Source organism: Ceratotherium simum, chromosome 11 (genome assembly GCF_057802395.1).
Source record: "Ceratotherium simum simum isolate JZ-2026a chromosome 11, ASM5780239v1, whole genome shotgun sequence".
Taxonomy (NCBI): Eukaryota; Metazoa; Chordata; class Mammalia; order Perissodactyla; family Rhinocerotidae; genus Ceratotherium; species Ceratotherium simum.
In genome coordinates, this window is record NC_141910.1 from 29408930 (window position 1) to 29427681 (window position 18752).

Sequence of the window (18752 nt, forward strand, 5' to 3'; positions counted from 1 at the left end):
ATTCTAATCTCTTTACCCAACTGGTGATTTTTTTTTCAGTAGAGTTTAAAGAAAATACATGTTCAAAACAAACATAAGGAGAAGAGAAAGAAAATGATCACTGTACTAAATGTAATGTCTCAAATTCTAATATTTACTTGACTTTAGATACAGCTGATATTACTCTTTGTATTATTGATGAAATGACTTATTAAATTACACATTATCATATTTAGTCATCACCACTTTGCCAGGTTTTTAAAAAGTTTATTCTGAACTTCTACTTTTCATAATTCAAAGGACCACTGAAGTAATTTTTTAAAATTCAGTCTCAAAAAATTAGTTTAAAAAATTAGTAGATTTTATTATTTAAATTTATAAGTGTTAGACAATGAAAATCCATGAAATTTTGATGAAATAAATGTAATTGGCTGGGGAAAATAGTCCCGACAATTGTGCCAGGTATGTTCTCAAAGGGCACAATACCCAGTTTCTACCAGCAGCTGGTGAGGGACGTCCCCAGGAAGCACGCAAAGGAAGAAACACACAGATAAAGAAATGCTTGGGGAAACGTTTAGCCATACACAATTTTAAAATTCAAAATCAAGACAATTAAGTGTACTACCTCATACTTTCCCCTCCAAAATAAATAAATATTTTCAAATAAACAATCTGTGAGAATAGGTGCTCTTGTACATTGCTGGTACATTGTCAAATTGGCACCCAGAAATTCTGGACTGTAACAGCGTTATATAAAAATTCATTAAAAATACCATAAAATCAGAGGGTTGATATAGTTGGAATATAGTCTCTGACCCAGTGTTCCCACTTTGGAGAATATAGTCCAAGTAAGTAACTCAAAAGACGAAATCCCACCTGTACAAAGATATTTGGAACTGCACTGTCTGTACCAGCAAAGAAACTGAAAATAAGCCCAAATGCTCAATAACAGGAGAAGGAGAAAGCAAATCATGAACTGTCACTAAGAAGGATGTTAATTTGCTATTGCAAAAGACAAACGTGTTCCATATTTTTTCACATATGGAAAATGTATATGAAATAATATCAAGCAAAGAAAGTAGATGTAAAGAAATATGCACCTCGTAATGGTGCATTGATGAATTTGATGGGGCAGAGAGTCTTTAAAAAGCTAAAGTTATGGGGCTGGCCCGTGGCTTAGCGGTTAAGTGCGCACGCTCCGCTACTGGGGGCCCGTGTTCAGATCCCGGGCGCGTACCGACGCACCGCTTGTGTGGCGATGCTGAGGCGGCATCCCACATACAGCAACTAGAAGGATGTGCAACTATGACATACAGCTATCTACTGGGGCTTTGGGGAGAAAAAGAGAAGGGAAAAAAAAAAAAAAAAAAGGAGGAGGATTGGCAATAGATGTTAGCTCAGGGCCGGTCTTCCTCAGCAAAAAGAGGAGGATTGGCATGGATGTTAGCTCAGGGCTGATCTTCCTCACACACACACACAAAAAAGCTAAAGTTATATGTTATACATTATTTTATAGTAAAGATTAATTTTTCAATAAAATGCTTAAGATAAAATATCATAATTTGAGGACAAGATTCATGTTAAATATTAAATTTTTCCTCTTACATTTAAAAAATCTTTCAGCAAAGATCATAATGCAGAAATTTGTCTTTTATTTATGACATTTTAGTATTACAAACTAAATGTCACTAAATGAGTATTATATAAGTCAGTGAATCTCTCACAAAAGTTAAAGCGTTTTACTAAAAAATTGTGGTTTTTTAGTCCCAATTAGCATATTTCACGAAATAATCACATAATAAATGCCTCCAATTATGAAGAACACAGATTTGAGACTAAAGCCATAACAGTAAATGAGGACCGTGATCCTCAAACTTTTAGTATTTTTCTACAATAATTTTCCTTTCATTTATCTTTAGGCATGCTTTATATATTCTAGGAATATATCCTTTGTCCATTATAATAATTGCAGGTATTTATGCCCTGTCTATGCCTTGTCATTTCATTTTATTTGTGGTCTCTTTTGTTGCTGTAGTAATTTTATTTTAATTTGTTCCAATGTATTAATCTTTTCTTTGAGAGTTTGTGATTTGAGGGTCTTGTTTCAGAAAACATTCCTCGTTCTGAGATGATAACGAGTTTCTCATATAGCTTCTGCATGTGGTTCAGTCTTGCTTTTCACAAACATCCAGTGCCTGCACAACTTACACGGCATTTTGTAGAACAGTCGTTCTCCTGCACCATCGTTGGTTTGCAAGTATTTACTATCCAAAGACCAGTCAATGTGCGTAATGAAACTAAGGGACTTGTTGCATTCTCCAATTTTCTTATACCGCTGGGCAACAGCATAGACATCTACTAGGCCATCATTTGACCCCACTGCGAGATAAGAACCATCTGGAGAAAATTTCATTTCATGAATGACTTCTTTTCGATCTTTGATATGAACCACTTCTGTCATATCTCTGTAAGAATAAAAAGCAAAGTAATGGGCAGCAAATCCAGAAATAGGAACCCCATGTCATGTTTTAAAGTTTGCATGTCAGAGAAAAATTTGTTTTGAAAGGGAGAGAAAACTTACAGGAATTAAAGGGTTAACTTTTGAGGAAAAACATATTATGTAGTTTACGGCCAATTTAGAAAAAATTAATAAACACTTTAAATAATATTTTGGGCTTCCAAAATAAAAACAACAAAAAAATTTAATGAAATGTATATTTGCTTTCATGTTCAATTCGATATTCTTTTTCTCTAAAGCTTTTTGTTAAAAAAAATTGAGTTTCTAAAATTGTTTAAAAATATGTCATAGAGAAAGGTAAAATATATCAGGGTTAGCATAAAAATAAACCATCTTTTTTATACTTTAAGAACAAGAAACCAGTGACTGATAAGCTTATTACTGCAAAAAGAGCAAGTCCAAAAAGCAGAAGAGGAAAATTACTTTTTTAATGTTAAATTTTCATGTAATTATTTAACTTTCCCTATGAAAGGTCAATAATGCATACATTCAGTCACTGGAATATTGTGCATCCTTTCTGATCAGACTCTGGTAAGAATTTCCACCCTTATTTGAAAGCTCACTGAGGACTTTTTCTACAACCATGAGACAGGATTACGACTAGCAGGTCCCCCAAGCCAGTAACGACGCCTTCATTAACTCCAAAATAAACTGAATGCATAAATAGTGCCAAATATTTGCTTCCACATAATAATTCCCCATACCTGTTATCATTTATTAACAGCATTATAGTTTACTATAATGTCATAAAATAGGTGTGGGGGAATTTTTTGGTTTTTTTGGCTTGGGAAATCCATCAAAAAGAAAATTTGGTCATTAGCTATCTTTTTACACATCATGAAGCAGAGAAAGAAAATGTTCCCCACCAATTTGGTAATAAGTTATGTGTGGCTGGTAATGAGACTTTAGTGTAATAAACCGTGCCAAGAGCATTTTTCAAAGCTAGATAGAATTTTCCATGTGCAAAACATTTAGTATCTAATTCACAGCTGCATTTCTTTTCTATAATCACAAAATGTGTAAGCCAAAAGAACAACCAATGCATTCAGAGGAATTATATGGGTGGGTCATAATTTTTGTCCAGTAAAATAATATAGGATGTTAACAAATATAAAATATTCTATTTTATTGTCAATTTTAGTTGGAAGAAATCTTTTACTCAAGCTCACCTCTAAAGATCTGGTACTGCTGGAGACTGCTTTCTTCTTTCTTCCTCTTTTCTTGGTTTACTACAAGCCCATAACCTCTTATCTAAAACCCTTGGGACCAGACGAGCTTGGGAATTCATTATTCATTGGATTTTAGAAAGGTTCTCACATAGTATATTATGTAACATCTCCAGTAGGAGCTAGGGCAGCACCTCGTATTAAACACATTAATATTTTTGCAGCAAATCACACGATACATGATTATTCCTACTAAGAGATTAATAGACTATAAACTGTCTCACATCAGTTCACTGGGTCAGGCTGTGCTGCCAAACAAGTTACCAAAGAACTTTGGATTTTCAGAGTATCTGGATTTCAGAATTACACATAGGGGGTTGTGAATCTATAGTGCTTTTATTTGAAAGAGTAAATGCATTTTTCCTAGTGTCCTGGCATACATTATGACCAGAATTAATTTTTTTTCTTTTTTCTTTTTAATTTTTTGTTTATTACAGTAACATTGGTTTATAACATTGTATAAATTTCAGGTGTACATCATTATACTTCTATTTCTGCATAGATTACATCATGTTCACACCCAAATACTAATTACAACCCATCACCACACACATGTGCCGATGACCAGAATTAATTTTAACAAAAGGTCATCTCTAATATCACTTTCAATATCAGTACATGCCTGACTCGGAGAACAATGAAAGAGCCGTCCTTCATGCCCAGGGCCAACTGAGATCCATCAGGGTTGAAAGCCACACTGCGAACTGCTTCCTCCATATTACAGCGGGCAATCAAGGCATGGTCAGCCAGGCTCCACAGCCTACACACAAGAACAAAGTAAAGAACAAAAGAAAACCAACTTCTCATAGTCATGAGCCAGCTCAAGTCTGGAAGGCCTGTCACCACTCTGTGATAACAACAAGAAAGGATGCAGTAACTTCACACTAGTGTCCTTCCTCATGGCATATCTGGGAATCTGGGAAGGTATTTATTTTACCTTTGGGTCATTTTCACTATTTTAAATACCTAGCAAGAAATATAAAATGAGATAACATGTCAAATATTTTAAGATTCATAAAAGAAGGAAATATTAGCGGCAGGCCCCATGGCGTAGTGGTTAAAGTTTGGTGTGCTCTACTTCGGTAGCCCAGGTTCGTGGGTCTGGATCCCAGGCATGGACCTATATCATTTGTCAGCCATGCTGTGGCAGCGACCCATACACAAAGTAGAGGAAGATTGGCACAGATGTTAGCTAAGAGCTAATCTTCCTCAAGCCAAAAAAAGAGGAGGATTGGCAATGGATGTTAGCTCAGGCAGATCTTCCTCAGTAAAAATAAAATAAATAAATAAGGAAATTTTAAACACTTCTTCACACACAATTTTACTTTTCTCTTTGGAAATTAAAAATTGTTCTTTATTCATACCAATAGTTGTTAATAACACTTATAGGGTAAGAAGTACTACTAGATGATATTATTGTTAGTTTTAAAAAACATATGAGTACCCTTCTAGTAACTGTGTTACTTAACCACACATAGATTGAAATACACATTACATTTGTTGGCCTTCCCAGAAAGAAAACGTATCTGAGATGGAGAAAAACGAACAATACCCCTGCCAGGGATGGTTCCAAAGTTGGCTGTGCACAGTCATATGCTGTCATTCCTCACAAGCTCCCTGGGTGCCCCACTGCTGACAGGTCCACTCTTGGTGGGAGCAGATACTTCATAGTGCCCCTGGCTGATGAGCACAGCTACTGCTGGAGATACGGAGGTCAAGGGGCAAGTGCAGCTAACACACAGTTTTCAGCAGCCCTGGAACATCTAATCCAACCACCTCAAATTGAGTCAACAGGAATTAAATATTTGAGATACAATTAAGGGTTTACATGTTAGTTGCAATTGTGGTATCTGACCGCTATTTGTTAGTACTTTTAAGACACAGTCTTTTCTTAACACACAAACAACAGTATCTACTAGGGGGACCGAGAAACTAGAGTTCTGCGATGGAGAGGCAAAAATAAGTCACATGTGGTGCAGTTTCTCCAAATGCATTCTGCTATCAGGAGGGATGAGGGCACGCTCCTTACAATGCAGAGCGCACAGTGAATAGTTTACTGATCTCTTAGGCAGCCTGCACTGTTCATCCTAAAGCTTTTGGTATTCTTTCAACACCTCGTCCATTATTCATAACCTCATGCTGTTTTTAGCCTTGTACTATTTTAAGCAATGTAAGCTTTGCTTTACTAGCATGAAGAAACCACTCCTCAGTAAACTGTACTATCTATAATTATAAAGTCACTAAGCTAATCTTTCTCAAGAAATGATGACTTACACCCTTTCTAAATGTCAATACTCAGTGTAAAATTACATTTAAAATTTTAGCCAAATGAATGGTCAAGGAGAATAAGACAAATTCTGGCGGTCAGGGGGCTCCTTGGGGATGTTTGCAATTCTGAGACTCAACACACTTGATAAAAGACAAAAGCCAAAGACTTTCTTGAAATCATTTCTATCTGGATGGGTATGAATCAAGTTTCTCAGGTGTTTCAATAACTTGGTGGCGCTGTGTTGTCTGTTCAGGGAAAGCTCAGAACAATGGAAGGAAAAAGAAGAGAAGAGGAGGAAGTGAGTAAAGAGAAGTGTAAGCCACATAAACACTATGTCACATGAGGAGACAACTGTAGTTTTCATTGATTTTCAGATTGGTGAGGCTTTAATGCTTGGTAGACTAAAAAATAGATTTATTTTTGGATTTATACTTTAATAATGAGTATACTGCTTATATCCTGATCAGATTCACAAACATACAGAATAAGGGCAGGGGGAAGCAGTAACCTTTAGTCTAGTTTACAATGTTCTATTTTAGCTATTAAAAGCCAAAAACAGTAATCAACCCATCGACTGATCAATCAGTCTCTTTCTCCACTCCCTCTCTTTCTGGCCTGTTGGTTGCTGAGCACATTTAAAGCTCAGCGATAAATACAAGAATACTGAAATCAGTGTCACAGTCTTCACCTCACACTTTCAGATCAGATGTTCAGTCCTTCCAGTCACAAGAATACTGAAAGCATACTCATTTTGCTCATTTTACGCAATGTCGTGCTCTCAAAGAATAACAGATGATTCATGGCAAGAACTCCTGAGGCCATAATAAAATTACATATTTTCTCAGGAGCTAGCACTTTCCTTTGATTTGGGTACCATGTTCAAAATTCCACCTGAGTATTTACAAAGAAATAATTATTTACCCATGTGCTGAAGACAACTTTGAAAATCAGAATTTAAGTTCTAATGGTGATGAATGAGTGTCTGAACTAAAGTGTGAAATCTCAGTGTAGCCCCCTGCAGAGGACCAAAGGCACAAGGGGGAGACATGATCTTATCACAGATGAGTGCGCTTAGCTCACATCTTCAACTGAAAGAGAAAGGGAAGCCAGTCTAACCAGTAGTAGTGTATTTTCACTTCTAAGAACGTTTTCATGACTTAAGATGGAGCCAAAGAAAGATGGCAACAACAAAATGCCAAGAAGCCAACTGTTTTGAGCTAAATGTCTTAACATTCCATTTGCAAATTGTACGGTTCTGCACTGCAGTTTATCCTTCTCTTAAATAACAACCAAATTTGAGCAAAATAAATCTGTTATCCCAGGGAAGCCAGCAAGGTGACGACGGCCACTGCTGGGGCCTCACCTGACAGAGCGGTCGTCACTGCCTGTCACAGCCAGTGGCTTCTTGGGGTGCAGGGCCAGCGCCCAGAGCTCCCCCTCACAGTGGCCTTGCAGGATCAGCATTGGCTTATCTCGCTCTCGCACGATCACTTCAAATATCTCGCTGTCCTGGGTCCCTGCTAGAAGGCGGTCTGCTTTCCAGCACACACTCCGGATAGAGAGGCCTGACAAAAATAAATAAGTAAAATAAAAGCTTATCTTCACATTTACAAATAAAAGGAAATACCTAAAGTAAATACCCTTTCACCAGGATCAATTCCACACATGATTCTGTGTTATTTACACAGTGTACAGTGTTAATAATACACAGTGTAAATAATACACAGGGTTATTTACCACTTCCTTATGCGTTCGTCGTTTTCCTAGTCCCTTGGGATCTGTTTTGCGAAAGAGTGATCGCTCTTCCCTGTCTGACTTAGGGTAACTGTATGTTTTTACAGCCAGATATATTTTAAACACATCTTAAAGTGAATATAAGAAGAGAAATCGTTCTTTATGAAAACCTAACCCTCTTTGAAATAATTTCCATCTGATTTGCTATGGAGAAGTTAATAATCACTTCAATCTTTAGGATGTTAACATTGCATTAAAATGATACGTGGGTGATACTATAGAATGGTTAATTCATATTAGGCAAGTTTAGTATGTATTTGATCAGAACCTAGACTCATTCTGCTGGATAAACAGATGCACCACATCCCAGAAATATGCAAATGAAACTCTAAGTCTCAAAATATCGTCAAACATTTGTCAGTGAAGATCTTATTCTTCACTTAATTTATGAAATCTTCTCTAAAAGCACAGTACTCCTTCTAAATCCAACCTTCCACCTCCCTCGTATTTCATCCTCTCTAGGCAGGTCTTCACATGCCTGCCTGAGTTTTGATCTCTCAGATTTCTTGTAGTCTGTTCTGTTCCTTACTGGGTTCACTATTTATTTACTTACATAGAGAATTTTCTCATGTCTGAATTAGAAATACAGAAGCAATCCCACTTTCATAACTAGTTTAAACAGGGTAAGGATGTGATAGTCTTTGAGATTTGAGTTGCCTCTCCGGCTGACATTTTGTTTTTGGTGTAGAAAGTGGTAGATATCAAAGAATGTGGGCTTTAGTCCTGCTCTACATCTGATGGGCCAGACACACGAGGGGGAGTCCCTTTCTCCCTGGGGACCAGTTTTCTCCCCATAAAATGTAGACTATAATTATGGAGACCATGTAATTTATCATCCAAATTGGGACCCTGTGCAAATAAATGGAGGCTCTAAAAATAATTAAATTGACGTAATTTTTTGAAATATTTATTTATTAACCAAGAAAATAGTTTTACTATGTTGAAAGACTTATTAAATAGCTCTAGCAAAGATATTTTCAGGGGCTGGCCCAGTGGTGTAGTGGTTAAGTTCGCACACTCTGCTTCGGTGGCCCAGGGTTCACAGGTTTAGATCCTGGGTGTGCACCTAGGCACCGCTTATCAAGCCATGCTGTGGCAGGCATCCCACATATACAGTAGAGGAAGATGGGCACAGATGTTAGCCCAGGGCCAATCTCCCTCAGCAAAAAGAGAAGGATTGGCAACAGATGTTAGCTCAGGGCTAATCTTCCTCACCAAAAAAAAAAAAAAAAAAAATTCAAATATAAAATTCTAATAACACTTTATTACAAAATGAAAAGTACAGGACAGAGAGATAGGCAGAGCACAGAGGATTTTTAGGGCTATGAAACTATTCTGTAGGACACTGTAATGGTGGATACATGTTATCATACATGTATCAAAACCCATAGAATATACACCACCAAGAGTGAACCCTAATTTGAGCTATAGGCTTTGAGTGATAATGATGTGTCAGCGTAGGTTCACCCATTGTAACAAATGTACCACTCTGGTGGGGGATGTTGATAGTCAGGGAGGCTGTGTGTATGGGGGCAGGGAGTATATGAGAACTCTCTATATCTTTTACCCAATTTTGCTGTGAACCTAAAACTGCTCTAAAAAAATAAAGTCTATTAAAAAAGATCCAGGACAAATACTAAGATGGGCTCTAGTCCTGCTTTACATCTGAGACTACAGAAAGGTTAACCGGGGGTATATGGACACTAACTGAAATCCTCATCTTAACTCACTGTGGTCTTGAAAGGATCAAATGAGATAACGCATTCATTTAGGAAAAAGTAACTTTAAGGCTATTTTTACACGAGATAACTCTCTTCACTCCTTGCTCTGAATTCATTGTTGTGTGTCTTGAAATGGAAGGAGACAGCACACAGGCAGATTTATTATTCCTGCTGTGAGTAGTAAGTAGGGATACCTTGGCAACAGCTAGCTCAGGGTCAATCACTCAAAATCCTCCACTGCAAACATCATGACGGGCTTTCAAGGTTGGGAAGGACAGATGTGTGGTGAAAGCAGTCGGGATAAGATGGCAGGCTGACAGGGCAAGCAGCCCGCTGTGGAGGAAACTGCCTTGTAGCAACAATCCTTTCGCCACTGTCCCTTTCTTGTCCTTATCTCTTTCCCGTGCCTTTTCAGAGGTTTAGTTGCCATTCACTAATTAATATATTCCTGTTTCCTCCAGGAAGGGGGGTGAATTTGTTGTCTCCCCAGCAGGCTTTGCATCGTCTATAATTTTATTACAGAAAAGGTATAGCACTTTGTTCTTCAGAAATAGGAAGTAAAGAGGGATATTATATTCCAACATCAGCAAAAAAATATCAAATAATTCACTTGTTTATTATATTACATTTATTGTCCATTTTCTCTAATGTCTGTGAAGACAAGAGTTTTCTCAGTTTTATACACTGCTGTATCCTCAGTACAGAGCACAGTGGCTGGCATATAGTAGATGCTCCATAAGAATTGTTGAATGAATAAAATACAACATCAAAATTAAAAACATTTCTTGAGTCCTTGAAGATACTAAGAAAAAAGAGACAACACACCTAATCTCAATGAGAACATTCAAAGAAAGAGGGATATATTCATTAATTTATTCAAAAACATTTTTATTGAGCACCTATACATGCCCAAGACTGGAGCTCAGTGAACAAGCCAGGCTCATGCCCTAATGGAGTTTACATTCTAAGGAGGAGCCAGACATTTATGAGCAGATATCTACACAGCAAAAACCAACTAAAATGGTATATATGAGGTTCCAGTTCAAGATGGTGACATAGGAGGATCTTGAACTCACCTCCTCCCATGGACATACTGAATCTACAGTTGCATTTGGAACAATTTCCTCTGAAAGAAACCCAAAAATTATCTGATCACTTCCTACACATTGGTTGAGTGAGTGAGAAAAAATCCACATCAAAATGAACAGAAGAAGATGAGACACAGCCTCCCCATAAACCCTAACACCGGTGCAGCAACCCACAACTTGGAGGGAACTCATAACTCCAGGCTTCTCCCTGAGAAGTGAAGGGTCTGAATCCCACATCTGGCACCTCAACTTTTAAGACCTGCACCTAAGAAATGAGCCCCCAAAACATATAGCTTTGAAAGCCAATGGGGCTTGAGTCCACAAGACCCACAAGGCTATAGCAAACTGAGAAACAGTTCTTACAGGATTTATGTGGGCTCATCATGGCTACATTCCAGGGCCAGGTGCAGAGGCAGCTGACTTAAATGCCCAGCCTTTTGGGGAAAGAGGCCTATTTGCTTATCTTAAAGCTTTGGCCTGAAGGGCAAGTACGTAACTTAACAAACAACTAGGGGCATACTGAAATACTCGCCAAGGATTGAGGAGGTCAGAGGGTGCCATCTTTGCACTCTCCCTCTGCCTCACTCCAGCTGGCTGGAATCTCCTGGAAAAGAGCCTGTGCATATGTGTGACACTCCAGTTTTTGTAGCTGTTGCCTGGGGGTCACCCCTTGAGTGCCTGCCTCTGGGGGCCAGTGGTACCTATGTTCATGGGTCCCACAGGACTGTAACAAACAGAAAAACAGTTCTTAACTGGCTACTCCCGCTACTCCTCCCAGGGCAGAGAGGAAAAGCAGCAGACTGAGATACCCAGTCTTTCTGTGCAAGAGGCCTATGAACTTATCTTCATAGCTGTGGCCAAAGAGGCAAACTCTTAATTAAACACATATCTAGGGGCTGACTGCAATTCTCTCCAGAGACCAGGGAGCCTGGCAGATGCCATCATCATATTCTCCCTCTGCCCTGTCCCAGGTCATCAGTGTCTCCAAGAAAGTAGCTTGTGTACATGTCTGGCACCCCAGCTTTTTTTGGCTGCCACCCAGAGGACACATTCCTTGGTAGTCTGGCTCTGGTGGCCAGCAGGGCTTGTGTTCACAGGTTCAACAGGACAGTAATAAACAAAGAAACAGTTCTTAACTGGCTATCCCTTCAGGGCTCAGAGCAGAGGGACTAGACAGAAACGTCCATCTCCTAGTCTTCCTCTGAAAGAGGTAAATTTGCATACTTTAAAAGCTGCTGCCTGAGAGTCTAGCTTCCAATCAGCATGAATCTAGGTGCTGATTGAGATCCTTCTCTTTGGACACTGAGGTCTTGGCACAACCTCAAGTACTGGAAGCCTACTAAGAACAAAGTAGGCTTCTTAGACAATCACATAGGTTTGAGAGACAACCAAGAGTGAGGGCAGGGTTGAACAAGAAGGTTCATCTCCATGAGGCCACCTCTTCAAGACTGGGAGAGGTAGCTGTTTCATTTAATGCATAGAAACCAAGACAACGTCAAGGAAAATGAAGAAACAAGATAAAATCTCAGAAAAAGACCTTAATAAAATGGAGATTAAGTCATCTACCTGATAAAGAGTTAAAAATAACAGTCAATAAAGATGCTCACTGAGCTCAGGAGAACAATGCATGAACAAAGTGAGAATTTCAACAGAAACAGAAAATGTAAGAAAGTACCAAACAGAAATCACAGATCTGAAGAATATATTAACTGAACTGAGTAAAACAATAAAGGGGTTCAACAGAAGACTAGACAAAGCAGAAGAAAGGATCGGTGAACTTGAAGACAGGGCAGTAGAACTCAACAACCAGAGCAGCAAAAAGAAAAAAGAATGAAAAAGAGTGAAGAGAGCTTGAGGGACTTATGAGACAACATCAAGCACATGAACATTCACATTATAGAGGCCTCAGAAGGAGAAGAAAGAGAGAATGGGGCAAAAAACTTATTTGAAGATATAATGACTGAAAACTTCCCTAATCTGGGGAATGAAACAGACATTCAGATCCAGGATGCTCAGAGAGGTCCAAAGAAGATGAATCCAATCCACAGTAAGACACATTATAATTAAAGTGTCAAAAGTTAAAGACAAGGAGAGAATCTTAACAGCAGCCAAAAAAAAAAAAAAAAAAAAACTTGTTATGTACAAAGGAAGCCTCATTTGACTATCAGCTGATTTTTTAGCAGAAACTTTGCAGGCCAGAAAGGAGTGGCAAAATATATTTGAAGTGCTGAATAAAATAACCACCAACCAAGATTATTCTACCTGGCAAAGTTGTCCTTCATAATTGAAGGAGAGATAAGCAATTTTCCAGACAAGCAAAAGCTAAAGGAGTTCACATCCACTAGACCAGCCTTACAAGAAATGTTAAAGAGATTACTTTAAACTGAAATGAAAGGGTGCTAATTAGTAACAGGAAAGCATGAAAGTATAAATCTCACTAGTAAAGGTAAATATATAGTAAAATTCAGAACAATCTAATGTTGTAAAGGTGGTAGGTTAATTACTTATAAAGGTAGTATGAAGGTTAAAAGACAAAAGTGGTAAAAATAACTATAACTACAGTAATTTTTAATGGATAAAAAAGATAAAAAGATGTAAATTATGAAATTAAAAACATAAAACGTTGAGGGGAGTAAAAATGTAGACCTTTAAAATGCATTTGAACTTAAGCCATTATCAACTTAAAATAGACTATTATAAATATAAGTGGCATTATGTAAGCCTTGTGGTAACCAAAAGGCAAAAACCTAAGTACATACAAGAAAGAGAAAGGAATCTAAGCATAGTACTACAGAAAATCACCAAATCACAAAGGAAGAGAGCAAGAGAAGAAGAAAGGAACAAAGGAATTACAAAACAGCCAGAAAACAATTAACAAAATGGGAATAAGTACATACTTATCAATCATTACTTTAAATGTAAATGGATTAAATTCTCCAATCAAAAGACATTGAGTGGCTGATGGATAAAAAAACAAGACCCATCTATATGCTGCCTACAACAGACTCACTTCAGATGTAAGGACACATACAAACTAAAAGTGAAGGGATATCCCATGCCAATGGTAACTAAAAGAAAGCTGGGGGAGCTATACTTATATCAGACAAAATAGGCTTTAAGACAGGGACTCTAATAAGAGATAAAGAAGGTCATTATATAATGATAAAAGGGTCAATCCAACAAGAGGATATCTTTGTAAATATTTATCCACCCAACACACAAGCACCTAAATATATAAAGCAAATATTAACAGACCTAAAGGGAGAAATAGACAGCTATAAAATATAATAGGAGACTTTAATACCCCACTTCTATCAATGGATAGATTACCCAGACAGAAAATCAATTAGGAAATATTGGCCTAAAATGACACGTTAGACCAGAGGGATTTAACAGACATCTGCAGAACATTGCATCCAAAAACAACAGAATACATATTTTTCTCAAGTGCACACGGAACATTCTCCAGGATAGATCATATGTTATGCCACAAAAAAGTCTTAATAAATCTTAAAAGATTGAAATCATATCAAACATCTTGTCTGACCTCAATGGTATGAAACTAGAAATCAATTACAAGAAGAAAACTGGAAAATTCACATATATGTGGAGATTAAACAACATGATGCTGAACACCAATGGGTCAAAGAAGAAATCAAAAGAAATAAAAAAAATACCTTGAGAGAAATGATAATGGAAATACAACATACCAAAACTTATGGGATGCAGCAAAAGCAGTTCTAAGAGGGAAATTAATAAAACAATCTCAGTTGCAACTGCACCAAAAAAGAATAATATACCTAGGAATAAACTTAACCAAGGAGGTAAAAGACCTATATAATGAAAACTATCAGACATTTTGATGAAAGAAATTAGATAAAGACACAAATAAATGGAAAGATATTCTGTGCTCATGGATTGGAAGAATTGATATTGTTAAAATGTCCATACTATCCAAAGCAATCCACAGATTCAATGCAACCCCTATCAAAATTCCAATAGCATTTTTCACAGAAATAGAACAAACAATTCTAAAATTTGTATGGAACCACAAAACACCCCAAATAGCCAAAGTAATCTTGAGTGAGAAGAACAAAGCTGGAGGCATCAGGCTTCCTGATTTCAAACTATATTACAAAGCTACAGCCATCAAAACAGTATGGTATTGGCATAAAAACAGACAGATCAGTGGAACAGAATAGAGAGCCCAGAAATAAACTAATGCATATATGGTCAATTAGTCTACAACAAAAGAGCCAAGAACATACAATGGAGAAAGGACAGCCTCTTCAATAAATGGTGTTGGGTAAACTGGACAGACACATACAAAAGAATGAAACTAGACCACTATCTTACACCATACACAAAAATTAACTCAAAATGGATTAAAGACTTGAATGTAAGACCTGAAACCATAAAACTCCTAGAAGAAAACGTAGGTGGTAAGCTCCTTGATATCACTCTTGGCAATGATTTTTTTGGATTTGACAACAAAAGCAAAAACTAACAAATGAGACTACGGTAAACTAAAAAGCTTCTGCACAGCAAAAAAAAAAAAAAAAAAAAAAAACCATCAACAAAACAAAAAGGCAACCTACTGAATGGGAGAAAATATTTGTAAATTATATATCTAATAAGGGGTTAATATCCAAAATATATAAAGAACTCATACAACTCAATAGCAAAACAAACAATCTGATTTAAAAATGGGCAGATGATCTGAATAGACATTTTTCCAAACAAGATACACAGATGGCCAACAGGTACATGAAAAGGTCCTCAACATCACTAATCAGCAGGGAAATGCAAATCAAAATCACAATGAGATATGACCTCATACCTGTTACAATGGCTATTGTCAAAAAGACAAATAACAAGTGTTGGCGAGGATATGAAGAAAAAGGAATCCTTGTGCACTGTTGGTGGGAATGTAAATTGGTGCAGCCACTATGGAAAACAGCATGGAGGTTCCCCAAAAATTAAAAATAGAACTACCATATGATCCAGCAATTTCACTTCTGGATATCTACCCGAAGGAATCAAAAACACTAACTCAAAAATGTATAGGCACCCCCATGTTCACTGCAGCATTGTTTATAATAGTCAAGACATGGAAACAACCTAAGTGTCCATTGACGGATGAATGGATAAAGAAAAGGTGGTATATATATCCAATGGAATATTATTCAGCCATACAAAGGAGGAAATCCTGCCATTTGGGACAACCTGGGTGGACACTGAGGGCGTTACCCTAAGTGAAATAAGTCAGACAGAGAAAGACAAATATCATATGATCTCACTTATGTATGGAATCAAAAAAATCAAACCAAAACAAAAAAACCCCAAGCTCACAGATACAGAGAACAGATTGGTGGTTGCCAGAGGTGGGGGTTGGGCAATGAGTGAAGGTGGTCAAAAGGTACAAAATTCCAGTTATAAAATTAATAAGTCCTGGGGATGTAATATACAGCATGATGACTACAGTTAATAATATTGTATTGCATATTTGAAAGTTGCTAAGAGAGTAGATCTTAAAAGTTCTCATCACAAGGAAAAAAAATTGTAACTATGTGTGGTGATAGACGTTAACTAGACTCACTGTGGTGATAATTTTGCAAAATATACATATATGAATCATGTATATCCAATTGTATACGTCAATTATATCTCAATAAAAACGATATATATACAGATATATATCACATATTATATAGCAGTATGTCATATATTTTTAACTGTTATCAAAATATTCAAACCACAATCCCTTTATAATTCCATTGATTGACCCTTTCCAAACAGGCCCGGCATCCACAGCTCCACTGTAAGCATGGGCATGCTGATTCTCCTTAGGCCTCCAATAGCGTGTCCAGTCACATAAGGTTAAATGGCTTGAAAATGGAAACTTCTCCCAAAGATCCAGCAGCGTACTTGGTCCAGTGTACAAACATTTATTCTCCCCACCAGCCCCACTATTTTTTACCTTCTTGTTTTGGGGAATAAATTCAGAAAGGCACAAGGATATTATAACAAACAACCCACCACCTGGAATTGACAAATGTTAACATTTTGAAAACATTTGCTTTGTCTTTTTTTTTTTTTTTAAAGAAGTTTAGGAACAAAGAAGAACTTTCCAATTCAGCCAAAACTGATGAGCCAGTCAAGTCACACAGCTCCCCGCTGGGTTTTCAGGCTGTGTCCAGGGAGTTCTTGGATTCTTCAGAGGAGATGGCGGGGAAACGAGAGGCCAAGAGGCAGAGTTTGCGAATCCCACTGCTGCTTTTCCCTCAGCACCTCACAATCTGTGTTTTATAGCAGATTTCATTTGAAAAAAAGAGTTCCCCTGAACTACCCAATCTAAGGGAGAAGCTTTACACATGGCAAAGTCAATGAAGTTAAACTGATATGGATCATTTCTGACTAAATATGGGCAGGGGGAGAAGGAGAGAGAATGAGAGATGGAGTTGTTACATTTTCATTGTTCACAGTGTAAACTTAATGAGCTGTGAGTATTTTCTCTCAGAGACCAACTCAGACTCTCCATAAACACTCTGTTCTTCAAACAGATAAATTGTAATTTGCCACATCAGACAAGTCAACCCCAGGAGTCTACCTACAAAGATAGATAGGACACAGTCATTCTCACTTCCAAGATAACCATTTAAAATAGGAGTTACTTTCTGTAGACACCTTGTCAGTGGGTAGAGAACTGTATTCACGTTTCCTAACATCCTGTTTTTATCATTTCTGAACCTAACTGCCATTCTGCATGCAAAGTGGTAAAGAGAACGGCACAGTTTCTTCTAGGCACATTCTGGAGAGACCCTGGTGAGTGGCAGGTCCCTGATGAGGTTTGGACAGTAGCTCCCTTCTCCCCTCTATCCAGGCTTGGTTTTAACTTCTCCAATACAAATGCACAGAACAGGAACATAATCATGGTTTCCTGGCCGAGGTGGCCATTGCATTGGGAAATAATTAAGCTGTCTGCTTCTTTATCATCTGCACTGGGAGTCAGAAAAATACAAGGTATTATTTGGAATATGGTTAGAAATTTACCAATAGTGAAAAGAGAGGCAGGAAAACCCATCTTAATTATTTAAAACCACAGAAATGCTCTTTTCTTCTGGAAAAGCACATGTTTTGGAGACCTTTCATCTCGCTGATTTGATGAGGTGTCCACATTTTGGAGACTGTGGCCTTTTCTGCCAGTCCTCTATAGAAATGCCGGGCTCTGGCCTGTGCTTGGTGCAGATAGCCAGCAGGTGGCAGTGAAGAGCAACCAACTTAAACATAAAAATCCTCTAAGACCAAATTCTCACCACTCTGCCCAGAGTTTATATTCAGACCAGAGAGTGGGAAACAGCATCCTTCTAATCCTCTCTGCAACGGTTCTGAAACCTGGGCATGGGGAGAACTAGTCCATGAATATCATCACAGACCTAAAGGGCATTGCTTATTTTCTACTTGTTCATTGAATGGTTAAGTACACGGACTAGATTTATATTCCAGCCCCATCCCCTCCCAGCTGTGTGACATGACAAGCTATTTAATCTTTCAAATCTTCAGTTTTCCCATCTGTAAAGTGGAGAGAATATCAGCACTCACACCTCATGAGGATTCAAAGCAATAATATATTTAAACACTTAACCCAGTGTCTGGCCCTTAGGAAATTAACCAATAACTATAAGTTGTTATTTTAACCAGCAGGTTTTTGTGCTTTGTTTGAGTCTTTTTATTAAGTTCACATCTCAATGGAGAACAACTTGCTGTACATGTGGTCAGATTCTGGCCCCCGGGGGATCAGCACAGAGAGCTATGAAGAAATTGCTGCATGTGTCTTCCTTGAGTTACAACTTATTTGTTATTTTGATGTGCTAGCACTGCAGACTCAGAAGAAAAGGCTGTGATCCAACACACAAAGAAAGAACTACTTGGGGGAGTAAAATGGCCTTTTTCCCCAATTATTTGGCCCGAGAAGACTGGCAGCGGGGAGGGGTTGGTACTTAGTGTTCTTGTATGTGGTGCTCCTAAGCATGACTTACGGTAAAGGGCCAAGAGCAGCTGCTCCAACTCTTACTGTGCATCAGAATCTGCATGGAAAGCGTTTTTAAAAATACGGTTGCCTGGACCCCACCCAGAGACTCCTCTCAACTGGTCTGG

General features: G+C 37.8%; 1 protein-coding gene across 6 annotated transcripts in view; it reads right to left on the reverse strand.

Annotated features, from left to right (window-relative positions):
• EML6 (EMAP like 6) overlaps nucleotides 1-18752 on the reverse strand; it is a 267083-nt gene that overhangs the window by 110806 nt on the left and 137525 nt on the right. For all 6 annotated transcript variants that reach the window (XM_087436765.1, XM_087436763.1, XM_087436761.1 and 3 more), the window contains 3 exons: nucleotides 7356-7557; nucleotides 4346-4483; nucleotides 2188-2444 (listed from right to left, as the gene is read on the reverse strand). In XM_087436765.1, the coding sequence (XP_087292891.1) occupies nucleotides 2188-2444; nucleotides 4346-4483; nucleotides 7356-7557 (597 nt within the window). The remainder of the gene's footprint in view (nucleotides 1-2187; nucleotides 2445-4345; nucleotides 4484-7355; nucleotides 7558-18752) is intronic.